The 24,867-nt window shown below is 40.1% G+C and overlaps 1 protein-coding gene across 5 annotated transcripts in view; it reads left to right on the top strand.

Moving 5' to 3' along the window:
• Window positions 1-24,867, top strand: part of XRCC4 (X-ray repair cross complementing 4) — a 144,576-nt gene that overhangs the window by 86,038 nt on the left and 33,671 nt on the right. For all 5 annotated transcript variants that reach the window (XM_066569117.1, XM_066569118.1, XM_066569116.1 and 2 more), the window contains one exon: window positions 2,806-2,953. In XM_066569117.1, coding sequence (XP_066425214.1) covers window positions 2,806-2,953 — 148 coding nt within the window. The remainder of the gene's footprint in view (window positions 1-2,805; window positions 2,954-24,867) is intronic.

Below are 24,867 nucleotides of genomic sequence, written 5' to 3' on the forward strand. Positions count from 1 at the left end.
AAAACAATTGACTTCTGTATATAGAAATAAAGAAATGCAAAAGTGTGTTGTAGAATCTAACAGGACTGCCTGCCTATAACTAGGCTGCAGAAGTTAATTTCTGTGGTTTCAGAGATCCTTATGCTGTATTTCTAAATGTCTTGAGGGTGAGTCCTGATATTTTTCTGTACTAAAGGCATCTTCTCTTTCCAGGTCCCCAGCATTGTGGGGCTGCATTGATTTAATTTCACCCTGGCTCTTCCAAACCAATGACAGCTATTTTTAGTTTTCAGTTATTTTCTGGAATACCCTATTGGAAAACTCCTTCAACCCACCAAATAATACCACTTTTCAAAATTACAAAAAAAAAGCACCCCCAAAACAGCATAAAACCCCCCCAACCAGCAGGAGTTTTTATTTAAAGCCTTTTATCTTCTAGGCACAAATATTCTTCTAGTACTTGAGCCATGGTCCCCTTCTTGCTCTCTTACCAATCTCATTTCTTGCAGTTACTCACCTGCAGGTAGTATGTTATCTATTGGGAATATTTTCTTTTGTTAATCAATGTTTGGCGTAGGAGGTTTAATTACTGTTTTTCATCTAGCAGTACTCTTGTCTGTGTCTAAATTGCTACCATTCCTCTCAAAGGTATAACAATCATTCATATTGAATTACATAATATGAAAGTAAGAAATTTAATTTCACGAGGAGTCAAGGAACTTTCCTTCCTTAAAGCATTGCTTAAATTTGGACAGAAAATATTTTCAGGATGAAAAGCTAGGCTTGTGCCTAAGTCTGTCTCTCATTTTTCCAAAAGATTTTTACATTGAGCAATGAATAATATTTTGCTGAAGCTTTCTTTGGCTTTTAGTCAAGTGCTATAAATGAATTCATTAATGGGAATTATTTTTGGGTAGCAGTAGTGGGTGTGTGTTTAAAGTCCAGTGGTGATGCATGGTACTGTGAGAGTCAAGTGCATTCCATCTTTTCTTCAGCAATTCCGAGAGTTTTAGCTTAGAGGAAAGGAACAAACACAACAAAAATCCCCAAGCCTGTGATGATCAACCTCACCCATGAGCCAATCTGGTGCTCTTTGTGAGATTGAATTCTGGCCTGCCTGAATTCTTTCTTTTGGTATCATTAAAATAAATTATTTCTTTAGAAACAGAGGAAAATAAAGTATTTTTCAAATTAATTTTAGACACAGAAGAATTCTGTGTCTAAATAGCAAAAAAACTGCTGAGATGAGAGCTGTGCTCACCAGTGCACATTGCACAGGTGAAAACACAGAGACATTTCTTTACTGTGCTAGGAAAATTTAGGTTTTGTATATGAGGTTCACCTCTGGATCTACTTTTTGGCCAAAGTAGAGGGTGTGGTAGGAGAACAACAAAAAGGAAGGATAGGAATTGTGATGGTAAATTTATTCCAGTTTGCTGGGTTCTTGACAGCAAACTGTTCTGTGTGTCTTAATTATGAAGAGGCCAACTTTGAATAGTGATGTTGAAATATATAAAATAGTGTTTATGGAAATGTTGGACACGCTGCCCCAGACAGCTAAAGAGTAACTATCATAAATATATTTTCAGCATTTAACACTGGAAAAGCATGCATATCTGGTTAAAGTTTAGTGTGGAGACTTAGGATGTCATTTAACCCTTCTCAGCATTTATTGTAGGGATGTATCCTGTCTGCGCTGGACTTTGGAACTTGTTAATTGCCTTGTGCCTTGGAAATATGTCAGCTAATACCTGTTGTCACCCTGCAAGTATCTGCCAGTCTGTGATGTAGTGTGGTGCATGCTGGTGAATATTTAATATTATTAAATGTTAAACTTGTGCTTCTCTGAGGGTAGAGGATCTAGGGAGCCTCCGATTAATTTATCAGTGTTCTTGGCCAGAAACACATGTTTCTTTGAGAAATAGTGAAAATGCCACTTGTGGGCTGTGTGTTACCACCCTGCTTCATTTTCAGTACACGTGGATGACAATTCTGAAAGGAATGGGGGAAAAGGATTAGTTATTTACTTTCTGTGAAAAACATTTGTGTTGAATCTCAAATTGTGGCATCTTTCATCCATGTGAGGATTAAACCACCCTAAAATGCACAGAAACATAATAAACAGGGAAGTTACCCTAACAGCTTCAGCCTCAGTCACCACATTGTTATTGAATATATTCCAGCTGAAATTTGTGCTGTTCTGGATATCGTTGTCTTGAAAATTATAGGTAATTTACGATTTCATTTTGAAAGCAGGCATACCAAATGAAAATACACTGCAGGATGTTGATAGCTGGAATTAAAATGTCTGCATAACTTCTGAATGCATTAATAGGTTGGGGTTTTTTTAGTGGTTTTTTTTTTTAATGGAGAATTTTAGCTTAAGGAAGGATCTGTTTGTCTTGACATTTGAGTTTTGAGTAGCTAATTGTCAAAGTGGAGAGAGGTTTGTTGTTTAAGTGTAGATAAATCATATTTTATGAATTTACACGGTAATTTAAAAAGGTAGATGAACCTGGACAGAGCCTGCTTCACTAAGCTTCAGCAAAGGAGGCAGTGAAAGTCCAGACAGATTGTCCAGTTTAAGGTTGGTGGTATTTCTCTCCACTGGTTACAAAGAGGTGCAGAGGGAAGATTATCCTTCTAGTCTAAATTCAGTCCTTTTGAACTTGCCTTTATGTCACAAACTTCTCCCAGGTCTGAGGTAATTTTGTGACTATAGAAATTTTCATAACAGCGACACAGAAAAGAAATATTGTATGGGTTGTCTTGAAACACTTCAAATGTCAGATTTCTTTTGACCTTGGTTGTTTTTCCTCTTGGCAGCTCCGGAACGAAGGGATTCCTCCCTGCTGGGCAGCCCAGACATCGTGGACCCAGCTCCCAGGAGAAAACGAAGGCAAAGGACAGCGAAACCTGCAGGGACAGGAGCTAAGGTGGCTGCTTATGAGGCAGAGCAGCCAGCCCAGGAAAAGTAAGCAGGTTTTAAATGTATTGCAATGTTTTTATGCTGACAGATCTCACTGGGGTCGTGGGACTCCAAACTCAGCTTGTTTGGAGTCCCACCAAGGAACCTCCTCCGGTTGAGGAGGTTCCAAACTCATCACCCTGAGATTCTGCCTTTGGGAATTCCAGTGCAAAGAAATTACCTCTCAATTCCACCTTTAACAGATTTTTTTCAGAACATGGAGTTTCCAGGCAGAAAAAAAAAAAAAAGTTCACTCTTAACACACAAAAGGGGTCAGGATTCGTAACACTTAAAAGTATTTTTCTTATGTCCATTTCAACTTCTGGAAATCTTTCCAGGTGTTCTGGGAGGTGCTTATAGCTAAGCATAGACTTACCTCAGAGCTCTGGTGGTATTGGTAGTATTTCCTTCAAAAAACTGAGTATTTTTCCTAAATATATGGCAAATTACATTTGAAAATACATATTTTCCATTTTTGTCTGTAATATTCCATGGATTGTAGAGTCTTTAAACAGCTATGGACAAAAGTAGATTAGAAAGACATTTCCCATGATTAGCGAAGATTTCTGTTTAAATCAGCAGGAAAATTATCTTATTTTGACGCAAAAGCTATGGTTTGACGCCAGCTAGGAATGTTTGAATTTACAGTCCTGTTTTATTAGTTAAAAAATTGTATTTTTTTTTAGGATGGTGTAGAAATATATCAGACCTTATTTTTTTGTTCTTTTACATCCCAGTCCATTGCAATGGAAGATGCCCTTCCCCCATTGTATTTGGTCAGTTTGATTTTGACAGCCTGCCTGTGCTTGCCTGAAATTCAGGTTCATTTTATTTAATACTGATTGTTGAAGGAAAACCTATGGAAGCAAAGTATTGCAAATATACAGAGGCCTTGGAATGAGTAATTATCTTTTTATGAATATCTGAGTCCTGTGTGTAGGGGGACAGCTAAGAATATAGTGATATTTTTGTTTTAATTCTTTGAAATAAGGGCAAACTTTAGTGGAAACAGAGCAGCGTTATGATTTTCATATGTGCAAAGAATTTCTACTCTGCTTACAGATTGAGTCAGGGCTGAATCTAAAGAGTGGCTCTTCTTCTTGGCTACAACATAATTAGTTATATTTTGAGACTGAGCATCCATTCTATCAGTCTCTACCTCCATTTTTCTTTCTTGCACTTCATGTGGCAGTCGCAGTTCTTGGATTAGATAGGAAGATAGGAAATATCCCTGTTTACCTGAAACATTACAAAAGCTGAACTGAAATAATTTCCACTTTGCTGGTTATTTTTCTCAACGTCGCTGAAGTTTTTGAGCTTCACCTGAAGTCTTTTTGCTAGCTGCTAATCAAGTTTTCAGTCAATTTGCTTGACTAATAATTTTCAGTTCTCTTCAGCCTGTCAAAAGTGGGGAGATGGAGAATTAGCACCGTGATCCAGTTCACAAATATAGGTGTTCTTTTTGTGGAGTAATTTGTAATTACTCCAGTAATTTGTGCTGATGGAATGCCAAATCCTTGGTGCTGCAGAGAGCTTTATCTTAAGCTGACAGCACGTTAGGGTCCTGCCCAAAATGTTTTCCAGTATTGTGTCACTGAGCAAAAAGAAAAAAAAAAAAAAAATTAAAACTTATTTCATCCAAGAAAAGGGGTGGCAGTGGGGGAAGTTAACTTGGAAGTTCCTTCACCCCTGGAAGTGCTCCATCACAAACAGGGAGATGGGAGCATGTTCTGGGATCAAGTGCCAGATTTGATCTGATTTTCACCAACGAGTCCTCCCTCCTTCCTGGGCTCTCCTGCTCAGACCTGCAGCCAGGGCTGGCTCCTTAATGCAAGTAAAAATGCAAATGCTTCGAGGCAAAGTCACACAAAACTCTTCTCCCACAGTTCTTGCTTTATCCAATAGAGCTTGTTTAGGGTTGTTTCCCATGTGGAATTTCTGGTGACATTGCCAGCGCTCTCCTGGTGAGGGAAGGGCTGCCACAAACCCAACACCTCCAGCCTGGTGCTGCCCTAAAGCTGCTGCATCCTCAGTTCCTTGGTGCAAGATCCTAAAAAAAAAGGCTTAAAAATACCTTTTTAGCAAGGGAAAGCACGCAAAGTTTGATTCTCCCTTTGCCTTTCAGATTGTTTTTTGATAATAAAGTGTTTTTCAGTGTTATCACATAAGAAAAGTTATGTCTTAACCTTTAAGAAAAGTTATGTCTTAACTTTCATATATTTTTTATAAAACTTTACAGTATGCTAAGAAAGTAGCATTTATCCTAAACTCAAAAGCATCTGCAGTAAATACTAAGTCATCAAAACCTTGAGGATTCTATTTCTGCAAATATTTCAGATTTTTGGACGTCGAGGCTAGTTGTGTGGCAATTCTCTGCTCCTTGGAATGAAAATATATTCTTGGATATGACCAAAAATACTCAGAAGAATGCAAACAAAAATCTGTTTGACACAGAAAGTAGAGCAAAAGGAGTTCTGCCTTTCTCATGCTTTGTGTGTGGGTGCAGTGGCAGGAAAAGGAGTTGAATTGTATTTATCCATACAGGCATCTAATATTACTGTGGCAATTTATTCAAGGGCTAAATCAACATTTTTAATGAAACTTGGCAATGTGCTTCGGATAATATTAAGCTTAGTGAAAGTAGCCATGAGAGCAGCAAGGAACTGAACTAGGATTTGTGGAACAAGGTCTCTAAATGATCTGTTTAATTATTTGCTGAAATAAAGATGTACTTTAGGATAAAGTAGAAATTTAGAATAATTAGTGGGTTAGCCAACTGCCAAGAATGAGGTTTATCCAGCTCTCTAGCAGGTTGTTCTTAAATCAGAGATATCCAGTGGAAGGAAATGCTTCTTTGGGCAGACAGATGTTACTTTCAGTTAATAACAGCTGACCTATGTCTCTTAATTTGCACATTTTAAAAATACGTAAAGACAAAAAGTAGATCTTACTTTTCAAAACACAATTGAGCCAGGAAGTCAAATGAAATTATTCTGATTCCAGTACCCCGTGATGGTCTTGGTGCAGCTTTAACTGTAACTTAATATCTGGCAATTTCCTAAGGTGCAAGGCAGAGATAATATATAAGTCAAGTTAAGATGCAAATTCTGCTTTTCACAATTTGCATTTAGTAATTGGAGGAGAAAAAAAAAAAATAATAAGAATGAATTCCCAGTCCACAGTTAGAAGTTATGCTTATTGAGGCATTACCCAAATCTCTTTGGGGGCTGCATATGAATGGCACTATGAGCTGTGTGGAATATGAATTCAGTATAGAGGCTTAGCTCTATGGCCTGTCAGCCTGAGTCCTGTAAATAACTGGATGTTTCTATAATATTTTCACTTTAAAAGTGCTGAAACCTACTTGATAGCAGATAGTACCTACTGAAGAAGGCAGAATTTTTAATATAATTTTAGAAATGGAGTGCAGTCATTGAAGAAAACCTGCAGTCAGAGACTACTGTGTAACAGAGATGGAGTCTCTACAGCTAAAATAAAAATAAATCAGGAAAAAGCTTCCATTTCTAGTGCAAGTTACATCTTTCCACTTTGACTTATCAAAATTGGGAGGGTGTTTTTTTAATGAGTAAAGACTAACAAAACCTTTTCACTTCTGTCTTTCATTTTTTGCTAATAAAGGATCTTTTATGGTCCTCATTCACACATGTGTTTCCTAGGAGAAAGGCTTTGCTGGATAAGCCTCTAAACATCTAGAAGTTATTCTGTATATTTCAAAATATAATCCATTCCTGCTGCTCGAGGGTATTCATAATTTCTGTGCTATTTAATGCATGCCTGCTGTTGAGTGGATGTACAATTACAGAAGTGGTTTGGGGAAAGGCATCTTAAATACAGGAAAAACATTATTATGGATGCAAATACGCTGGATTCTCCTGAGAATAAGACTAGAAAAATAATTTTAGGAAAAGTTCTTACAGAGGAAGTGTTCTATAATTCTGAGAAGCAAGTGTTAAGACATACTCTTATTCCAGCTGACTGAGAAGTAACATGTTTGGTTTTTTTTCAATGAGGAATTCCCTATTTACACTGTGACTCTGACTTGTTAGATGTTCTGCATGCCAAAAACTTCAGTTTCATAAGTCTAGCTCAGTGCATTTGATGTCACAATTACTGCCTTTTTTTTTTTTTTTTTTTAATTGAAATTTGAGTTTTGCTGGCTTGGTACCTCTTGCTTGACTGATAAAATGGAGTGACTGTCAGAATCAGGCCTAAATTTAAATTGAAGGAAAGAGATATGTTACCTCCCTATGTTTGACTTTGCTGAAATTTCAAGGTGCAGGTCAATTTGATGGGACCTTTACCACCACTAATTAAATTATTTCTTTTTTTTTTTTTTTATACATAAACACTGCTTCTTCAGAGAGCTCTCAGAAACACCCAAGCAAAACGGAGAATCAGGTTTCTGAGAGTGTGTTTGAAGGTCCCAGGAGCTGCCAGGGGGAGGCTTGTGCCACCTGCCTTGCCATCCCTTGCTCCACCAGAGGCCGAGCAGGGAATGTAATTTTTACTTTAAACACGATTGTTACGGTGCTCACACTCCCTGTTTGTTCCTGACTTCAGGGCCTGATTAAACTTAGTCATGTGTGTAATTGCGGGTAGAATGAGCTGCTGCATGGTTTTTACTTGTTAATGATAAATGTGGATTTTTTTTTTTTTTTTGCCCATTCTTCATGCTCTCCTCCCTTCAAAAGGTTTTTTTTTTCTGAGTCTTTGCAGGTATATGTAATTTATTTGGAAAGAAATCCTTTGGCATTGTATCCCAATACTGTAATAAGCTGGACTTGTCTTTTCTTTTGATAAACTTCCACCCCCTTAAAAGCACTTGGAGCCTGTGGTGAGCCCAGGGCTCCCTGGGGATCCTCTCTCTGCATTTGTTTAATTCATTGCTTGCGGTTCACATTTTTGGAGCTCTAATGCAAAGTTTATTTAAAGTGTGGTCTGCCACACCAGTGACTCAGGTAGGAGAAACCACAGATCTGTCCTGGAATCTGGCATTCTCAGAGGGTGACAAGCCAGACTTTGGGTTTTCTGTCTCACACAACAACTCTTTCTTCTCGTAAAAGTTCAACCAGGCAAAAATTGCCATTTTTCTGCTGAAAATGACACCAGAACCTTCCAGAGGGAGTATGAAGTTCACACCACAGTTATCCCTTTTTAGGGAAAGATGTACTTAAGAGCTCATGATGACCTGCCACTTTTGTATTCTCCTAAATGCATTTATTTAATACAATAGGAGAGAACTTTCCTGGATTGGCAAACACTGTGATCACTGTGATCTTTCAGTCAGTCAGTGCAGTCAATGTGTACAGCAGGGAGAAGCTCATTCCTGCCATCATAAATTTATGGAAGGCAGTGTTTAGAGAGTTTTTCATGATTACTCGTTCAGGCTGAAATGTAAACAGGTTAAGAAACCTCTTAGAAGTGGATGGTTGGGTTGGATGAGCCTTTAATGTGAGCATTACACCAAAAAAAATTTAAATACTGAGTTAAGACATCTTTGTGATTCATGCATGCTTAGCATTATCTTTCTTTCTTTCTTTCTTTCTCTTTCTTTCTTTCTTTCTTTCTTTCTTTCTTTCTTTCTTTCTTTCTTTCTTTCTTTCTTTCTTTCTTTCTTTCTTTCTTTCTTTCTTTTCCTTCCTTCCTTCCTTCCTTCCTTCCTTCCTTCCTTCCTTCCTTCCTTCCTTCCTTCCTTCCTTCCTTCCTTCCTTCCTTCCTTCCTTCCTTCCTTTCTTCCTTCCTTCCTTCCTTCCTTCCTTCCTTCCTTCCTTCCTTCCTTCCTTCCTTCCTTCCTTCCTTCCTTCCTTCCTTCCTTTCTCTCTCTCTTTCTTTTTCTCTCACTTTTTCTTTCTTTTCCCTTCCTTCCCTAACTTCCCTGAATTTCCCTTCCCTTCCTCCTTTTTCCATCTATTTTTTGCTCCTCTCTGCCCTCCTTTGCCGTGACACTGGCAGCAGCAGTGTGCCATCACTCACACCAGACAGCTTTCCCCCACCTGAGCCAACATCAGAAATGTCCCAGCCCCTTTCTGTGCCCAGGGGGAGCTTTGATAAGTGACCCTCATCACCTGAACACTCACCTGCCACTGTTCCAGGCTGGGCTGGGAAGGAGAGCTGTGCTGTGTGACCTGGGCAACAATGGGGGGCTGCCAGAACAAAGGAAAAAAAAAAAAAAAATATATATAAAGCCTTTGATGATAAAATTGCAAAAACTCTATACAATATGAATCACTGGGGGGGAAAAAAGTGGTGGCAGAAAATCTAGAGTAATTCTCCATTCAGCTTGAACGAATAAGGCAGAAATAAATGCAACAAAGCACAGCTGTTTTTCTCCTGGTGGTGGTATCTTTGCAGTGTCTTTTTTTTTTTTAACTGAGCAGTAGATAATTAGGCTTCTGCATCCACGTGGGAAGGGGTGATTTATTTCCATGGGAAGTGGAAGGAATTGGGATCCACCATTTCTCCCAGCTCCCCAGGGAAGGGTTGTGATAATGTGAAGGCTGAAGGGCCAGGGCAGGAAAAAAATGAGCATTGTCTGCTGACCTCAGAGGCTGCCATTTCTCCCGGGAAAAGTCTCTCAGCTCTCCAGTTTGGAGCGCATCTCACAGGTTTTTGTCACTGGTAATAGCCCAGTAATTGACTGCTGATGGAGGAGTTATTACTCAGTAAGACTGACAGGACTCTACCCTCTGCTTTCTCAGGGCATGTTCCTTAGGTCAGGGTTTTATTGCTGTGACAAATCTGGTGAGATATGTGTCTCCAATGATTCATCTATAATGCATTTCGCTGAAACGCTTCCAGAGAATTTATTTCATATTTCAGGCTCTGAGATTACAAGAGAAGAGTTTAAAAAATGGAAATACCTTCTTCCTCCATTACCTTTCTGGTAAACTTTTTTTGATGCTTTTCCCTTGCCTTTTCAACAGAGGTTTTAACTGGAGTTGTGTTTTACCTGAGCTTTTTAAGCCCCTCTTAAGTAGGCTGTGGGCTGGAATAGTTTAATTTATCAAACTATGCATTAGTTTTGTTAAATACTGAGAACCTCAATGGGATGTTTTAATGTGGGAGGCCAAAGAATTTCTCCTCAGAGGTAAATTACACTAAGAAGGAGGGAAGATTGCGTGTGGTTGAGGTAACCAGCAGTGCTGGAACTCTTGTTGGCTTTTGAAGTAGACCATGCTCCAACATTTTCAGCCTTTGAGGGTAAAGGGTGGGAAGCTGAGAGAAGGAGACTGTGTTAAAAGCAACAAAGAAGGCAATATTTGAAATTCCACGCGCATCCTTGTGGATCCAGGGTGCAGGAGCAGACGTGCTCCTGTGTGAGCACTTCTGCAAGGGGCTCTTGATGGTGCCATTAAACCTCAATTTCCCAAAGCAGCTTTTCAGGCAGAGTTACTTTCACATTATTTGTAATAGGAAGGAGCAGGTAGTGCAGGCGCCTGAGATTTTGATCAGGTTTTGGCAGGAGATTGAGATTAGGGTGAGGGAAAGCCCAAGTAACCTGCTTGGCACCTCAGCCCTGGTGTCAGAAATAGCACGGCAGAGAAAAAGAGGAAAGCTTGGCTCTATTAATGACATAGAGCTGCCTCTAATTCCTGTTGTTCTTTGGACTGAACATGAGGTTAAGTCTTTACTGCACTGAATTGGAATATTCTGTGTAGCAGAACTGTCTGGGAAGGGCAATAATCCCTTAAATCACAATGGACCCCAGGAAAGCTGCTGGAGAAAAAGCTTGTGCACAGAAATACACCAAAACTCATGGTCTGGGAAAGGATTTCACAAACTCTTGCAAATGCTGCTTGGTCTGCTGAGGTGATTGCTCTGTTCAGTGCACTTTTCAAAATTCAGGTTTGCTGTATGAAGCTATTAATCTTTCTATTTTTATTTCTCTTCATCCTCTTTTTTTTACTTAACTTTTTACCTTTTTTTTTTTCTCCCAGAAATGTCCCACCTCAGCAAAGCAGGGCTAAAAAGCTACCATTTAGATTTAGCAAGACTTTCTTGAATTTCTTAGTGCTAAAAAAAGGGCTTAATCCTCTGCTTAAAATCCATTGAACTAAAAGTACGGGAATTATTTTTCCAGTGGTGACTTCACTCCTCAAGCAGTGATGGCTGTGTCTAGATTGTCTATTTTTCTTCACCTGCCTAATTTCACTGATTACTGTTGATTGTGAAGACCTAGGTCCAGCCAATGAGATTTGGGTGTCCTTCTGGACTTCTTGTGTCAGATTTGGGTGTCCTTCTGGACTTCTTTTGTGTGATGCATAAGGATGCTGCTGAAACTGAAAAGGATATGGATTTTCTGTTCCAGAATGCATGAATTCTGGTGGCAGAAACAGAGGGAAAGGGAGAAAAGGGGCTTGCACTGAATTAATTTTAATCCCGTTGCTGCCTCAGAATGGCTTGGAGAAGGAGCAGGAGAAGGTCTGGAGCAGAGAAAAGGGTGAGAGGTGGCACTGGACACATCTGTGAGCAGAGACAGGAGAGGCAGTGTGGTGAGAGGCACTGGTGGTGCATTTGTTTTCCCATTTACCATGTACCTATGTCTCGCCAAAATCAGTAAATCAAGCCCTTGACGTCCATGGCAATGAATTTCTGATGATATTTAGAGCATCCCCAGATCTGGTCAGAAGGGATAAATATTCATAAATTTATGCACTGTGTCTAACACATACGGCATGAGCAAATGCACTTTCATGGTTGGGTGAGGCGACTCATCTGTTTCTGTCAGCCTGTGTCAGAATTCCTGTGGCATTAATCAGGACCCCTTCCTGATGAGTTCTGCCATCTGTGGCAGGGCACAGAGCACATACTCATGTATCAGTCCAAAAACTTGGAGAATTAGAGGCAGACTTGCACAAATCAGGTCTCTCTTAAAATTGAGTACCTTTCACTCTCCCTGAGCATAAATAAAAATGCCCTTATTAGAAGCTGCAGGAGGTGCAGAATTAGATTAATATGAGCCTTGTTAACACAGAATATTGCTCACACACTCCCTTGATTGCTTAATAACACTTAAAATAATTCCTTACTTTATGCATCTGTCAAACCATTCATAACAATTGTCATGGAGCTGTTTTATCACTCAAGCTTGAACATACAACCAGCAATTTGGAAGCTAATTACATGCTTGTGTTTTCCTCAGATGGTTTTCTGCATATCAGCTGTTAGAGGTGGACTGGGTGTAAAACTGAGGGAAAATTGTCAATATTCAAAAATGATCAGCAACAGAGTCAACGTTGTACTGAATTCTAAATAGCAGAAGTGAGATAAAATGAAAGGCTCTTTTAAAACACGTTTTGATGATTTAAAGTACTGAGGTGAATTAAAATCTAACAGTGGTGCAGCCACTGGCATCAGTGTTTCATCGTGTACATTTTAGAATGAGCAGAATAATAATGACTAAAACTGAGGAAATGGGGCAAATATGCAAGAAAACTCCACCGTTTGGTGAGGGTGAGTTTCATTCTAGGTCTCATGCCAGAAAGAGATGAGATTTCTCATGTGCTTCTTTAAAAGGTGTTAATTATTCAAGAGCATAGAAATAAATATTTTATGTTCCACTTATATAGATCCCCCAAGGAGTATTTGACATCAAAGTAAGAGACCTGTCTGTTAAGTTAAAAAATGGTACCTCTGGCCTTGTGTTTATCTTGAAAAGATAAAGAAGGTATTTAACTTGAGAAAATAATTTATGAGAGGGTGGGAACCTTTGTTGAAAAAGGTGCTAATTGTAGAAAAAGGTTGAAAGAAATTTGTTTTATGTTGTAGAAGCTCACAGAGATGTGATTTTCTAAAGACATCACAGAACACAGAGAATGTTCACTGAATTTAGCGGGAGTCTGAAAAATGAAGGGGTTTTTGTTGTTGGTTTGGTTTTTTCTTTACACATTGAGAAGTCCCCCACGTAGTAATTAAAATCACCAGGTTCTGAGCTATGACTTGGCCACAGGAATAAACTTTCATCAACACCTAGTTCATATTGTGATCTCCCCCACTCCCCAGATTCCTGAGCAACTCCATGAAACATTTTCACAGGGGTTATTTTTTGTTCACAGAGGAAAATGGCTCATTACTCATGACTTCGGTGTTTTGCCACAACTGGCTAAACCTTGAGGTTGCACAAGTGTAAAACTGCAGTGAAGTGGTAAATGTTTGGTGTCTGCTGGGGATGTGAACCATCCAAAGAGTTTCTGCTTTATTCCCTCTGGAGCTGATCCTTGGGTAACTACTGAACTACCTGAACAAAAATTTACCTTTATTAAGCTATCCTGAAAGAATGTATGCTTTTATAAAGAAAACCTTAAATACTTTAGGCTAAAACTCACCCCTGAATAGGAAAGCATTTCTCCAAGGAGTGAACCTCCTGGATTTGCTGTGTGTCACAAATACAAAATTATTTTTCTGTTCAAGTGCTGTGTCAGTGTCAAACTGTTCTGGAACACCAGGTTAGGAATCTTGTTATTAAAACTCCTCTCTAGCTGTATATCTGTGTAGCTACAGCATTGACTAAAAATGTTAAATGAAAAAAGAAAAACCCAGAAAAACAGATTATACCCAGTTGTGTTGATAAAACTGCTCAGAACCTGAGCAATTGTTTCAATTGAAGTAAAAACAGATTTGAGGACACAAACCAGAAGATGTCCAAATAAAAATAAAGCATTATCAGGATGTGCTGAGTTGCCTGTTGACTCTTTAAGTGCTACAAAATATTTTGTGAGCTCCAAAGTTGTGAAAAGAGGCAAAACCATCAAATTTTTATCAATGGTACTGAGAGCCATCCTGGAGCAAAATGTCCAAGCAAAATGTCCAAACCAGTATCCCCCAGCCAGTGATGGTGGTGAGGGAGAGAAGCAAAGGGTAGAACTGGAGGGCAGGAGAGAAAAGCATTTTTTTTTTTTTACAGATACATGAGGTTTGTGCAGCTTCCCTTTGGGGTGAGTGTTGTCCTTCCCCAATCTGGGAACACCTGGGGGTCATTTGGGACAACGAGCTCTGCCCATGGGAAAGCTAAACATAGGGAATAACAGAGCAGGAGGTTTGGGGAAATCATGTCAAGGCGCCCCTGGAATGAGCAGGGGTGGGATTGTAAGGGCTGGAGGGTTTGGGGTGACGTGAAACTCAGTTTTAGAGGGATGTGGCGCTGCCCAAGTGAGTCTTTGTCCACTCTTTGGTGTGACCTCTCCGCCTCCTGTTTGCCTTGCCACTTTCTCAACACTTGAGAGGCACAGAAGTGATGGCCCCCTGCATGCCTGGTGTGCATTTACACCTTTTCTGCTCCAGCTGACACCAAATCAGCCATCACATCTGAGGGCAGGAGGAGGAAGGCTTGTCAGGCTGTTTGCTCAGCATGACAGGGTGCAGGATGCTGCCAGAGACCACAGTCCTGCCTTCACAGCTTCTCTCGTGCAATGATGTGCAAGGTTGAGATGTTCCTGATGCTGTTATAACCTTTCATTGAGCTAGATTTACAGAAAAAAGCCATTTTTTCGTGTTACCCTGAGGCAGTGTTAGCCAGACACTCCCCTTCTTCATGGTTTTGTTCACTCCCAGCTCTGCACCAGCTCCTGTTTCTTGACATGTTCTCATTTTGCCAAGCTAAAAATACAGATTCGTTATTTCTGACTTTTCTGTTTCTCGGGTCCCTTTGCAGAACCAGCCCACAGCTGGGCAGATCACATTGAATGTGGTGACACATGAATTTTTCAGACGCCACTGGAGTTTCGTGATGCGTCAACCAAAATACGTATTTCTATTCCAAAGAGAAATATGCAAGTGAAAGAGAAAAAATAATAATTTGAGGGAAAATTTGTACTAGTGAAGTTCATTACTGAGATGAAAGATAGTAAACAGGCTTGGTAGTTGTTGGACAGGTGAGTATGCATGTCCTATCCAAGCCTTCCAAATTGCTTGAATCACCCTGAATCTAAGCTGGCTATTCATATTTTTATTTCTCATCTTCATTTTTTTTTTTTTTTTTTTTGTAACCAGGCATTCCTGTCTTCAGTAGTTATTTAGTGTTTATTTTTAAGCATTTGCTTGATATTTATTTAAAGGCCATTACCTTGGCATCAAAAAGTTGAGTCTCAGTTAGGCCTTCCAAATCATTAACCTCAAAACTTCTGTCACACCTGAAATTGCTGTTCCCTAGCAGGGCACCAACATTCCAAATGTAATTGAGTTCTCTGCTTTTACATATATTTCTTGGCTGGGTCATGTTGACAAGTGCTTTTCATCTTGAAAACTTTCCAGTTGCTAGGGCTTAGCCAATTTGAGATGGAATTCAGAAAATGAATCCAGGTAGAGCCCGGCGCTGCCTGCATAAAGGTGCACCTGTGTGGAGGTTCACCTGCCATCACCTGACATCTCCAAATATTATTCTTCCATTGTGTGTTCTCACAAAAGCAGGTTTTCTCATGTAACAACGTCTCCATTGTCCCCTGGAGCAGAAACGTGACTGCCTTAATGTAGGTGAAGAAAAGAGGAAGAAAAGAGAAATCAGATTGTTTCTTCTGAGCAATTTCACCCAAGCATTCAGCTGATGGAAACAGAAACATAGGGTCCACAGCTGTAGGGTTGGTTTTCTTTTCCTTGAGGCAGTTCATAACCTTGGCAGTAGCATCCTGGAATGGGTTTTGGAATCCTTGCGTGGTGTCTAATTCAGGTAATTCCCTCACCCCAGGTTTGGGTGCTGCAGGACACAACAATGTCAGACATTAATTTGTAGGTTATTGGCTCCAGTGCTGGTCGTGGCAAAACAGCACTGAACTACAAAATTCCAAATGAATAGTGCAGGATTATTTGTAAACTATGGAAAGATTTGTAGTCTTGAAAGCCTGGTGATCTTCCTACTTAAAGACTCTGTAGAGCAGAAGTTAATTAAGGACAAGAGAGTGACAGGACATAACCAGGGTCCTCAGTCTTTAATAATTTCTTACAGACATTAGTAACATGTCATTCCTCATTTGTGTTTTTGTGGATCTGTTAATGGAGAAGGATTGGCAAATCTTAGATGAGAAGGTGGATTGTGGGGTTTTGTTTTGTTTTGTTTTGATGGGATTTGTTTTCCAAAGACAGTCTTGTACTATGCAAAATTAATTTTCAGTGAGCCAAGGAAGTAATCAGTGCTGCAGAACAGGATATTACAGGGATATAATTGAAAAATTAAACTTTTATTATAAATGTGCAAGCAAGACACCTCTGTAGACTTCTGTCTTTTTCTTCTCAGCAGCAGGACAATTTTAATGTATACTGTTTTTCCCTTTCCTTATTTTACCTTATTTTCAATGTGGCGCTATATATATATTTTCTTATTTTCCATCTTTCAGCAAAATGAATTTTCCTGCCACTAACCAAGCTGTCAGATAAATGATAATAAAATTTATTTATTAACCTGAAAAAGAAACCAAAGGAGTAATCCATATTAAAGTAGACAGTAGCAATTCCATATTCCATCTGTATATGAAGCTTACATGAGAATTCCTTGATAATACCAACTCTGAAGCTACTGTTTTTTTATTTTAACACTCCTTGATTTCACAAGAATTTTGCTGTGGATATTATTGCACGGAAATTAAATGAAAAAGTACAAGGCTTCTCCACTGGGCACGTACTGGAGAAAAAAAAATAATATGTTGACAATAAATACCTTTTTAATTAGATAAATAAGACAAGCTCGTGGATGAATGATGACTGATAGGTGATAAAGCTTTCTGGTGTTTAATTATAGATGAACTGACACCATGAGGATAGAGCTGATGTATGAGAAGGGCTTAGGCAGCAGCTTCAGTTTTATTAAAAAGCACTTCAGAAGAAAACTTAATTATACACAGGCAGTGGATGGATATAGACAGGGGACAGAAAAATTCCTGCTCTGTCGAGAGATGGCATTAAGCAAAGTGGCAGGAGGGAGAAGGTTTGGAGCATGATGGTTTTCTGCTCCTTTCCTGGAGCTCAGGATGGAGCTCTCCATCCCTCTCTTCCCACCAGTTCCTGGCACACCTTCCAAAACAAGGCTGACAATGTTCCACCTCACTGGAGGCTTCCAAAGTCACAATTTGTGACAGAATTTGAGAGGTGTCCACCTTGTACAACCTCATGCTTTCTGGTGCTGTGAAGAGGGTAGGAATATCAGCCCAGCCCCTTTTTCCCAGCAGAATTCCTTCTTCTCCCTGGCTGTTTCGGGCAGTATTAATTATTTCATAAATAAATAAATAAATAAATAAATAAATAAATAAATATTCTGTATCAGCTGTAGGCTGTCCTCTGGAGGTCTTTGGAGGGCAGGATGGTGAGCTTTGTCTGGTTGAAGGAAGCCAAGGAAGGAGGACTGAGCTGAGCTGAGCTGTGGCTTGATCTTCTTCAGCTTGGACGATTTTGGGGCAACTTTGGGCTGAGAAGGCTGGGGCTGTTCAGCCTGGAGAAGACAAATTTGTGTGGAAACCTCACTGCCCCTTCCAGGACCTGGAGGGGCTGCAGGGAAGATGGAGAGGGGACTCTTCATCCGGAACTGGAGCGACAGGACCAGGGAGAATGGGTTCAAACTGCCAGAGGGCAGGGCTGGATGGGATATTGGGCATTGGCAATGAGGAATTGAGGGTCCTCTCCTACACAGACCATTCTGGGAGTCTGTGAACTGTAGGGAAACAATCCACTCCATCTTTTGTGTCTTTACCTTTGTCCAGTCAAACCCTCCATCCATCCTGCCAGAGTACCTCTTCATCCTGAATAAAACTTTATTTTTAAACTGCGAAGCTGTCACTGGAATATTTATGCATTTTCCTTTTTGGCTCATAATCTATTAATTAAGAGTGTGCACTTTGAAATAGACACTTTTTTCTTGATTTTCTATTTTAATCCTTATCTCTTCTTCCTCATACCTCCAGCCTGCTGAGTACGCCCACTGCTTCCCCCTGAAGCTAATGTGAGAATTTAAATTTCAAATTACTGACAGAAGTGGATTGCTGTTCAAACAAGGCATCTCAATGTTCTCAAACACCTTGATGAATTATGCATTCAGAGGGCGTTTGATCAATGAAATCTTTAGTGTGTTTTTATTTATAGTCCCTTTCCTATCAGTGGAGTTGCCTCCTACTTAATCTCCCAAGCCTAGTCTGACAATTGCTGTGGTTGTTGCAGGTATTTTATACACTTACCTCCGAAATACAAAGAACAGATTAATAAATATTGCATGATAACAGTGGTCCCTGGACTTATTAATCAACATGGAAGGGTAACTGCTTGCATTCAGAAAAACACAGATATTTTCCCTGACAGGCACTGAAGATATCTTAGATTTTATTGCACCATCTATTCAAGTACTCTGTGCAGCTAATTGTGATATTAAATGATGGAAAGCTGTTTTAAAAGTGTCTTTATAAAGATATAAAGGTGTCTCTATAAAGATAGATTTCTTATACATCCATTTGATATTTTAGTAATTAAAAAAAAATAAACCAAACACATTTAGCTCATTATCTGAATAAAATACATACTTAACAGAGTTCTAAGCACAAGAGAATGAGTCTGTAAAAAGGGGATCACTTGGGTTAGGGAAAAAGTTCTTTTTAATGGACACATGATCAATACACTGTGATTAAATGGATGACTATGGATATCTACTGAGTCTGAAATAAATATTTTCAGATGTATGGGCCCAGCCCCCACACTTAGTCTCATCAATTGCAAAAATCATTTGGAAGTGGGATACTTTTTAAGCCTTTGAATGGTTTGTTTATACACTCATCAGTCAGGAGCTACTGCAGAGGGCTCACCTGCCAGAGTCCTTCCTCAGGGCCTCCAATTTCCTGCTTTTTTAATCACCCTGTGTCATTGTGTGTGTGCCTTCCTGAGGATTTCAGAAAGAAAGCAGGTGAGCCTAAAAACACTAATTGTGAAAGACTAAATTCCCTGATATTTCAGAAGGCAGCTCTGATGTTGGGCAGCACCTTAGTTACGTGGAGTTGCTGTATTTTCACTTTTGTGGGCTGAAATTTAAATTTCCTATTGTACATTCCACAGGGCTTGTTTTTGGCAGGTGACTGTGCTGTGTAAGAAAACATCCAAACAAAACTGTAAATTTGCAGTTCTTGGATAAGCTGCAGGGTTTTTGTAAAGATCTTCTTTGGTTAGGAATCACAGAATATCCTGAGCTGGGAGAGACCCATCAGGATCATTCAGCTCAACCCATGCCCCTGCACAGACCTCCCAAAAATCCCACCTTGTGCCTGAGAGCATTGTCCAAACCCTCCTGGAGCTCTGGCAGCCTTTGCCCTGTTCAAATTCTAAGCAAAATTGCATCTGTATTTCTTTTACGTAGCATGAAATTTTTTGTGTGGGAAATAAAAAAAGGCATTTTGTTCTCCAGCATGAGAGAGTAATGATGGAAAATGGAATTACTGATCTCCCTTCCTGTGTTCACAGCAAATGACCAGGGCTTGCATCAGAAGGTAACTTTGTAAAGGAGCAGTCTGCAAAAGCTTAAAGCCAGCCCAAAAGGTGGTGACAACAACATAAATTCATCCTAATCTGGAATTTGGCCCATGACATCCCTTCAGGTGGGTGGGAAGATGGGAAGTCCCTGTAGGACTGTAAGGACCCAGGGATGCTGCAGGTTATGTCTGTGAACAATTGTCCCCCCTTCTCAGAAGGCTGATCTGGGCAGGGATGTGTCTCCCTTCCAAGGGAAAGGTTTTTATGGCAGAATATTGAGGCACAGGCTGGGTTTTTAGTGTGGATGGGAGCAGTTGCGGTGACCCACCAGCTGGAACTAAACTGGGCTTAAATATTTGCATTGCTGCCTTGGGTTAGTGGAAGCAGAATGGCACAACAAGAAATGCACAAAACATGCTGATGACAGGCAGACAATGCTTGTGGTGCAGCTGTGAGGAAGTACCGAGTTCTCAAATATGGATTATTCTTGAATTTGTGCTCGCTGGTAATCCACTGTAATTCCCATTAAACAAGCATTGTGAGCAGCCTATTGTCTTTAGAGGAGTTAAATGAGGGTCTTAATGAATTAAAAATGTACCACATTTATCTGTGGAGGAAAAGCTTTCATCTTCACTCCCTCAGGTCCCAGTGCTCTCTTGGGGGGAATGGTCACCTGCTGAATTGACCAGAATAAAGTGCTGAAAATTGCTTAATAGGAGGAGAAGCAATTTTTCACTAATCTGTTTCAGGCTTGCCAGAGGTGATTTCTCAATCTGAGCTGTGGCTGCTGGAGCTCAGGGGGATGGCAAGCAGAAATGGGCAGGTGGAACTGTTCAGCACAAGAACTGCTTGCCAGGAGCTGCCTTCCTAGCAGGGAGGTTCTGGAGGGCAAAAGTGCTGTTCAGGCTTTTATCTCCCCTTGGCTATCAGTGGAAGGAAGATGTGTAATCACCCATGACTGGCAAATTTAAAAAAAAAAAAAAAAAACAACAAAACAAAAACCCCTCTTCCTTCACCTTCCGAACAAACTGTCGGAATAGGAAGTTTGAATTTCAGCAGAGTGAATATAATGAGGTCAGGGCAGCTGCAGAGCACTAATCATTCTTCAGAAAAAGGCCACTCTGTGCTCTCAGTGTGAAACATTTCCCGTCCTCAGACATGCATTTTATCCCCTTTTTGTCTGGCTTTTGCAAGTGGACGGCTTAGTCACCCTGGTATTAACAGTTCTTGTATTCTAGGCCTTGCTATAAGCTTGATTACATAGGCAAATTTTTGCAAAATAAGCTGTTTGTTTAATCAATGAATTTAAAGGGCAATGGTATTGCACAAGTTCCTGAATTACACTCTGACTCCACAATTATCCCTTTTTATGCTCCAGCTCTCCCCAGCTCCAGAGGAGGCAAACCCAGACCCTGTGGATCCTCCCTTAGCACAGGAGTCTCCATCTGAGCAATTGTTCTCCTGTTGCTCTTCCCGTGTGTTTGAAAAATGGAAAAGTCATGACTGCCTCATATCCAGTACATGTCCTGCTTTATTAGCTTTCCAATACTGTTAATTTCTGGGGGGTACTTCAGCCTGATCAGCTTTGAGAAGAATTGCCTCTGGAGCAGAGAAACTTGATCAGTTTTCTTGTTGGGAGCCAAAGTAATCCGATATCAACTTTGCTTTATTTCAGGGGCTGGGTAGCATTAGTAAAATAATCTGGTTTTTGAGTAAACTGTTAGCATGTTTGGCATTCGGCTATCTGATTCTGTACTTTTTAACATTTCTGCAGCTTAGCCCACGGGATTGCAGCAGCAGCTGAAAGTGAGCAGCAATGTAACAGGGCAGGATTTTTTGGTGCTGCTCAGCCCGTGCGCGGCACAGCTGGAAAATAATGCGAAAAGTATTGAAATTATTATGGAAAACATGAAGAGCTCTTATGAGGACTGCAGGCTGCTGAAGCACGAGAAACTGTACCACATGTGAGGCTGGCAGAGAGAGGTTTTTGGGGGGAATGTAGTCCTTGGAGGAACTAGTCCTGACAGTTTATCAAAGGCATAAAGCAAGACAAACTGGGAAAAGTAAACACAGCGACAGAGCTGCTCTTTGTCGGGACAGGTTTGGGATACAATGGCTCATGTTGTTGTTGCTTCCTGAGTGATCCTGCCCCATCCCTGCCAGCCAAGAGCTTTTAGTGTGCCTGATTACCCCTCTTTCATCTCACTGCCCCTCTCCTCAGGTGGGGCATGAAATAACAGAGTCCCCGTCCGGAGCCAAGGCTGCTGCGCTGAAAGCTTTTCTATAAATTGCCCATTTTCTGTGCCTGTCTCACAGATGTGCCAGAATTCTGGTCAGGATATGTATAAGTAAAGCAGGAGGTTCACCAGCCTCTTAAGACTGGGTTTTTAATGGTGTTTTATTCCTGTGGATGCAGGGAGATGTTTTCTGGGATAGTTGAGTGTGCCTTGGCTCGGGAGTTCCCGGGGGGACGATTTGCTGTGCTCACTCAGCCTGCAAGGAAAGAAATAAACCTGCAACATCTGCAGAGCCGTAAACATCTTGAATTAAAAAAAAAAAAAAAAAAAAAAAAAAGTGTTGCTAAGTATCAGGAGTGAAGGTTTCCTTCGCTCCTGTAGGCCTCATCTCACACAGAAATGACTATAAAGCCTTACGTGCCCCCAGAAATGTGCCTGTGGTCGTTTTCAGCCTCTGCACAGACATTCTGTAATGGTATCCATTATTACAAATACTCTGCTCTCAATATAGAAAACTCCTTAAAAAATGCAGAATAGAGCAAAATTAGATTGGGGGAAAAAAGGCAGCATACATTACATATCATTTACAGATCATCTGGAACATCTTTGCTCTCTCGGGCAGGAGTTGAGAAATTTTCTTCCAAAATAATTTTGCTGTTGTAAGAATTCTTTCAGGCCATAAAAACCTTGAAAAGCTGCTTGTTCCTATTCTGCCTGCAGGCAAATTACAAAACTTGCTGCTCTGAAGAGAAAGAGGACCTGACACTTTTACACTTTCATGGCTCTGGTAATGGATTGTGTGTGGGGGATGCAGGGAAGATAAAAGGAAGAGGTGCGTTTCCATATTTTCTTATAGAGTTGAAGAGTTGAAGGCAAAAATCTAACATTCTGAGGGTCTGCAAGGCAGAAAGAAAATTTAAATTTTCTTTGTATTATTCGTTTATTACAAGCTGCAAGAGATGTGGCAAATTGTGGCAAATTCAAAATTCACAAAAAATGCTCTGCTAGGAGAGCAGGGAGTGCAAGCACTCAAAACCTGTAACCTTTGTGTTCTATGTGGAAAGGTGCTTTGTTTTAGCTCTTTTTTTTTTTTTTTAATCTATTGTCTTGAATGTTACCAACTACTTATAATTAGAAATCCATATTTGCAAACGCAGAAAATTGAGCATAACCAAAAACTGCAGCTCTGGAGGGGGGACCAACCGAGCAGCAACAACCACAAAATCGAGGTGGGTGATGCTCCAGAGCCCTGTTCCCGTTTCCTGGCCCTGCCTGCTGCTCCTTTGCCTCCCTAAAGTGCAGCAGTGAGCTGTAAAAGCGATCCAATGAAAGCCCTTAAGGTCTAGTGGGCAATCACCAAAACAAAAGGTGCAGTTTTCTTTTCAGCCCAACCAGCACAACGTTTCTTTGATTAGACAGCTGAACGTCCGAGTAAATAAAGGAAGAAGATCATCACTTGCTCTTACTTTGGGAGCAATTAATAGTCCTTTGATAACAGACTATTTCCTTTTTTCCGGCTTTTGCATTGCCCTTCCTTTCCTTCTGCTAGTTAAGCACTCTCAATAGAGTTTCGTCTAAAATTGTGGGCAGTTGAAGTCCTGATGTTTTTTATCTTTTCCAGGTGATTAATTTTGTTTAGTTTGGTTGGGTTTTTTTTTTTCTTTGGGTTTTGGTTTTTCTTCTTTTTTTTTTTTTTTGTGCATGTGGGACACAAAGGTTACCTTTCTAAAACAGAAAATATGAAAGGTTTTCTCATAGTATTTTTTACTTTCCTCCCTGACTAACACAATTAGGCTGAAATGTCTTGTATATCCCGGATGGAATATTCAGTAATTTCATTTTGTTCCATTCAGCTTTTTTTTTTTTTTTGACTGTTAGAAAGTTCCTGTGTATCTCAGTTGGTTAAGAAAAAAGGAGGGAGGGGGTGAAGGAAGAGAAAATTCCAACTGGATAAATTTCTGGAATCAAGAATCATTCTGGAAACTATGTTTTTTCTTTCCAATGGAATGATTTTTTTTTTTTTTTGTTCAAATTGTGCTTAATATCATGCATTAAAGAATTTCATAATTGCAAGCACCATAGAATTAGATAAATTGTTGTTCTCCTTATTACTGGTGATGATACTACTTTAGCAACAAAATTGATAGTTAGCAATCATGCATAATTAAATTTGTAAGTTTCACTCTGCAGCTGTGCGTTTGTTTCCAGTCTTCCTGTCCCATTTAGATATCCATTCCAGGACTCTTTTTTTTTTTTCCTTGGAAACATGGGGATTTTTTTTTTTCCAATGTTTCAAATAACTCTAGAACTGACAAGGTTCTAATCCATTTGCATACAGCTTAAATTGACTTGTGTGATTTAGCCGTGGCAGAAGGGCTGTTTTCCTCTCATGGCAATGGTGTAGAGTTATAAGCTTTTAATTTATTTAATTGTTTCTTTGTTTCCTAACCTTTTTTATTTTCTGTTTAAAGGCAGATAGCTCCGTGCAGGATATATGTATAATCTGTAACGTCTTTTTGTTATGTATTATTATTAAGAGGGAACCATGGAGCACCCATACACTAAATCCCTCTCAGGTTTGTGTCTGTGTTGGAACAACATCAGAAGTGGCAGCTTGTTATTGGTGAGAGGGAAATGCAAGTAAACAAGGCTCTTCAGAGGCAAATTAAACTGTGCTCCTGCCAAAATCCTGAAATTATGCACAGCAGAGCAGCCCTTGGCCTTCAAATGGGCATTTTGTAACCATTTTTCTCCGTTTTGCTGTCTTTTTCCTGTGAATGTGTGAATTCCTGGCCATTCTTTCAGTGGGCTGTGCTCCAGGGGTGGAATATGGTTCCCCCACCACCCTCCTGCACTTCTTACCTTGCCTGAAGACATGAAGTCACAGAAGCAGTCTGATATTTCTAATCAGTAAATATCCATGCTGCAGTGACGGGCCTTTTCACCCAATGGTCCGGGATCGGTACCAGGACCCAGCTGATGATGCTGAATTTAGCACAAAGTGTGGGGTTTTAGGTCTGGTGTAGCCAGACCAGGCTGACAGGTGATCCAGGTGTGGCTCAAGGCCTGTGCCCAGGTTTGGAGGTGTCCCCTGCCCACTGTTTTTGTATGCAGGGGCAAGCATCCTTTTGAAAAGGTTCATGTCACGCAAGAGCATCCACATTGTTCCTCCTCCTTTGCTCATTTATATATATATATATATTTTTTTTTTCCCCTGTTTCTTTGGCTTTCTGT

Source organism: Molothrus aeneus, chromosome Z (genome assembly GCF_037042795.1).
Source record: "Molothrus aeneus isolate 106 chromosome Z, BPBGC_Maene_1.0, whole genome shotgun sequence".
Lineage (NCBI taxonomy): Eukaryota > Metazoa > Chordata > Aves > Passeriformes > Icteridae > Molothrus > Molothrus aeneus.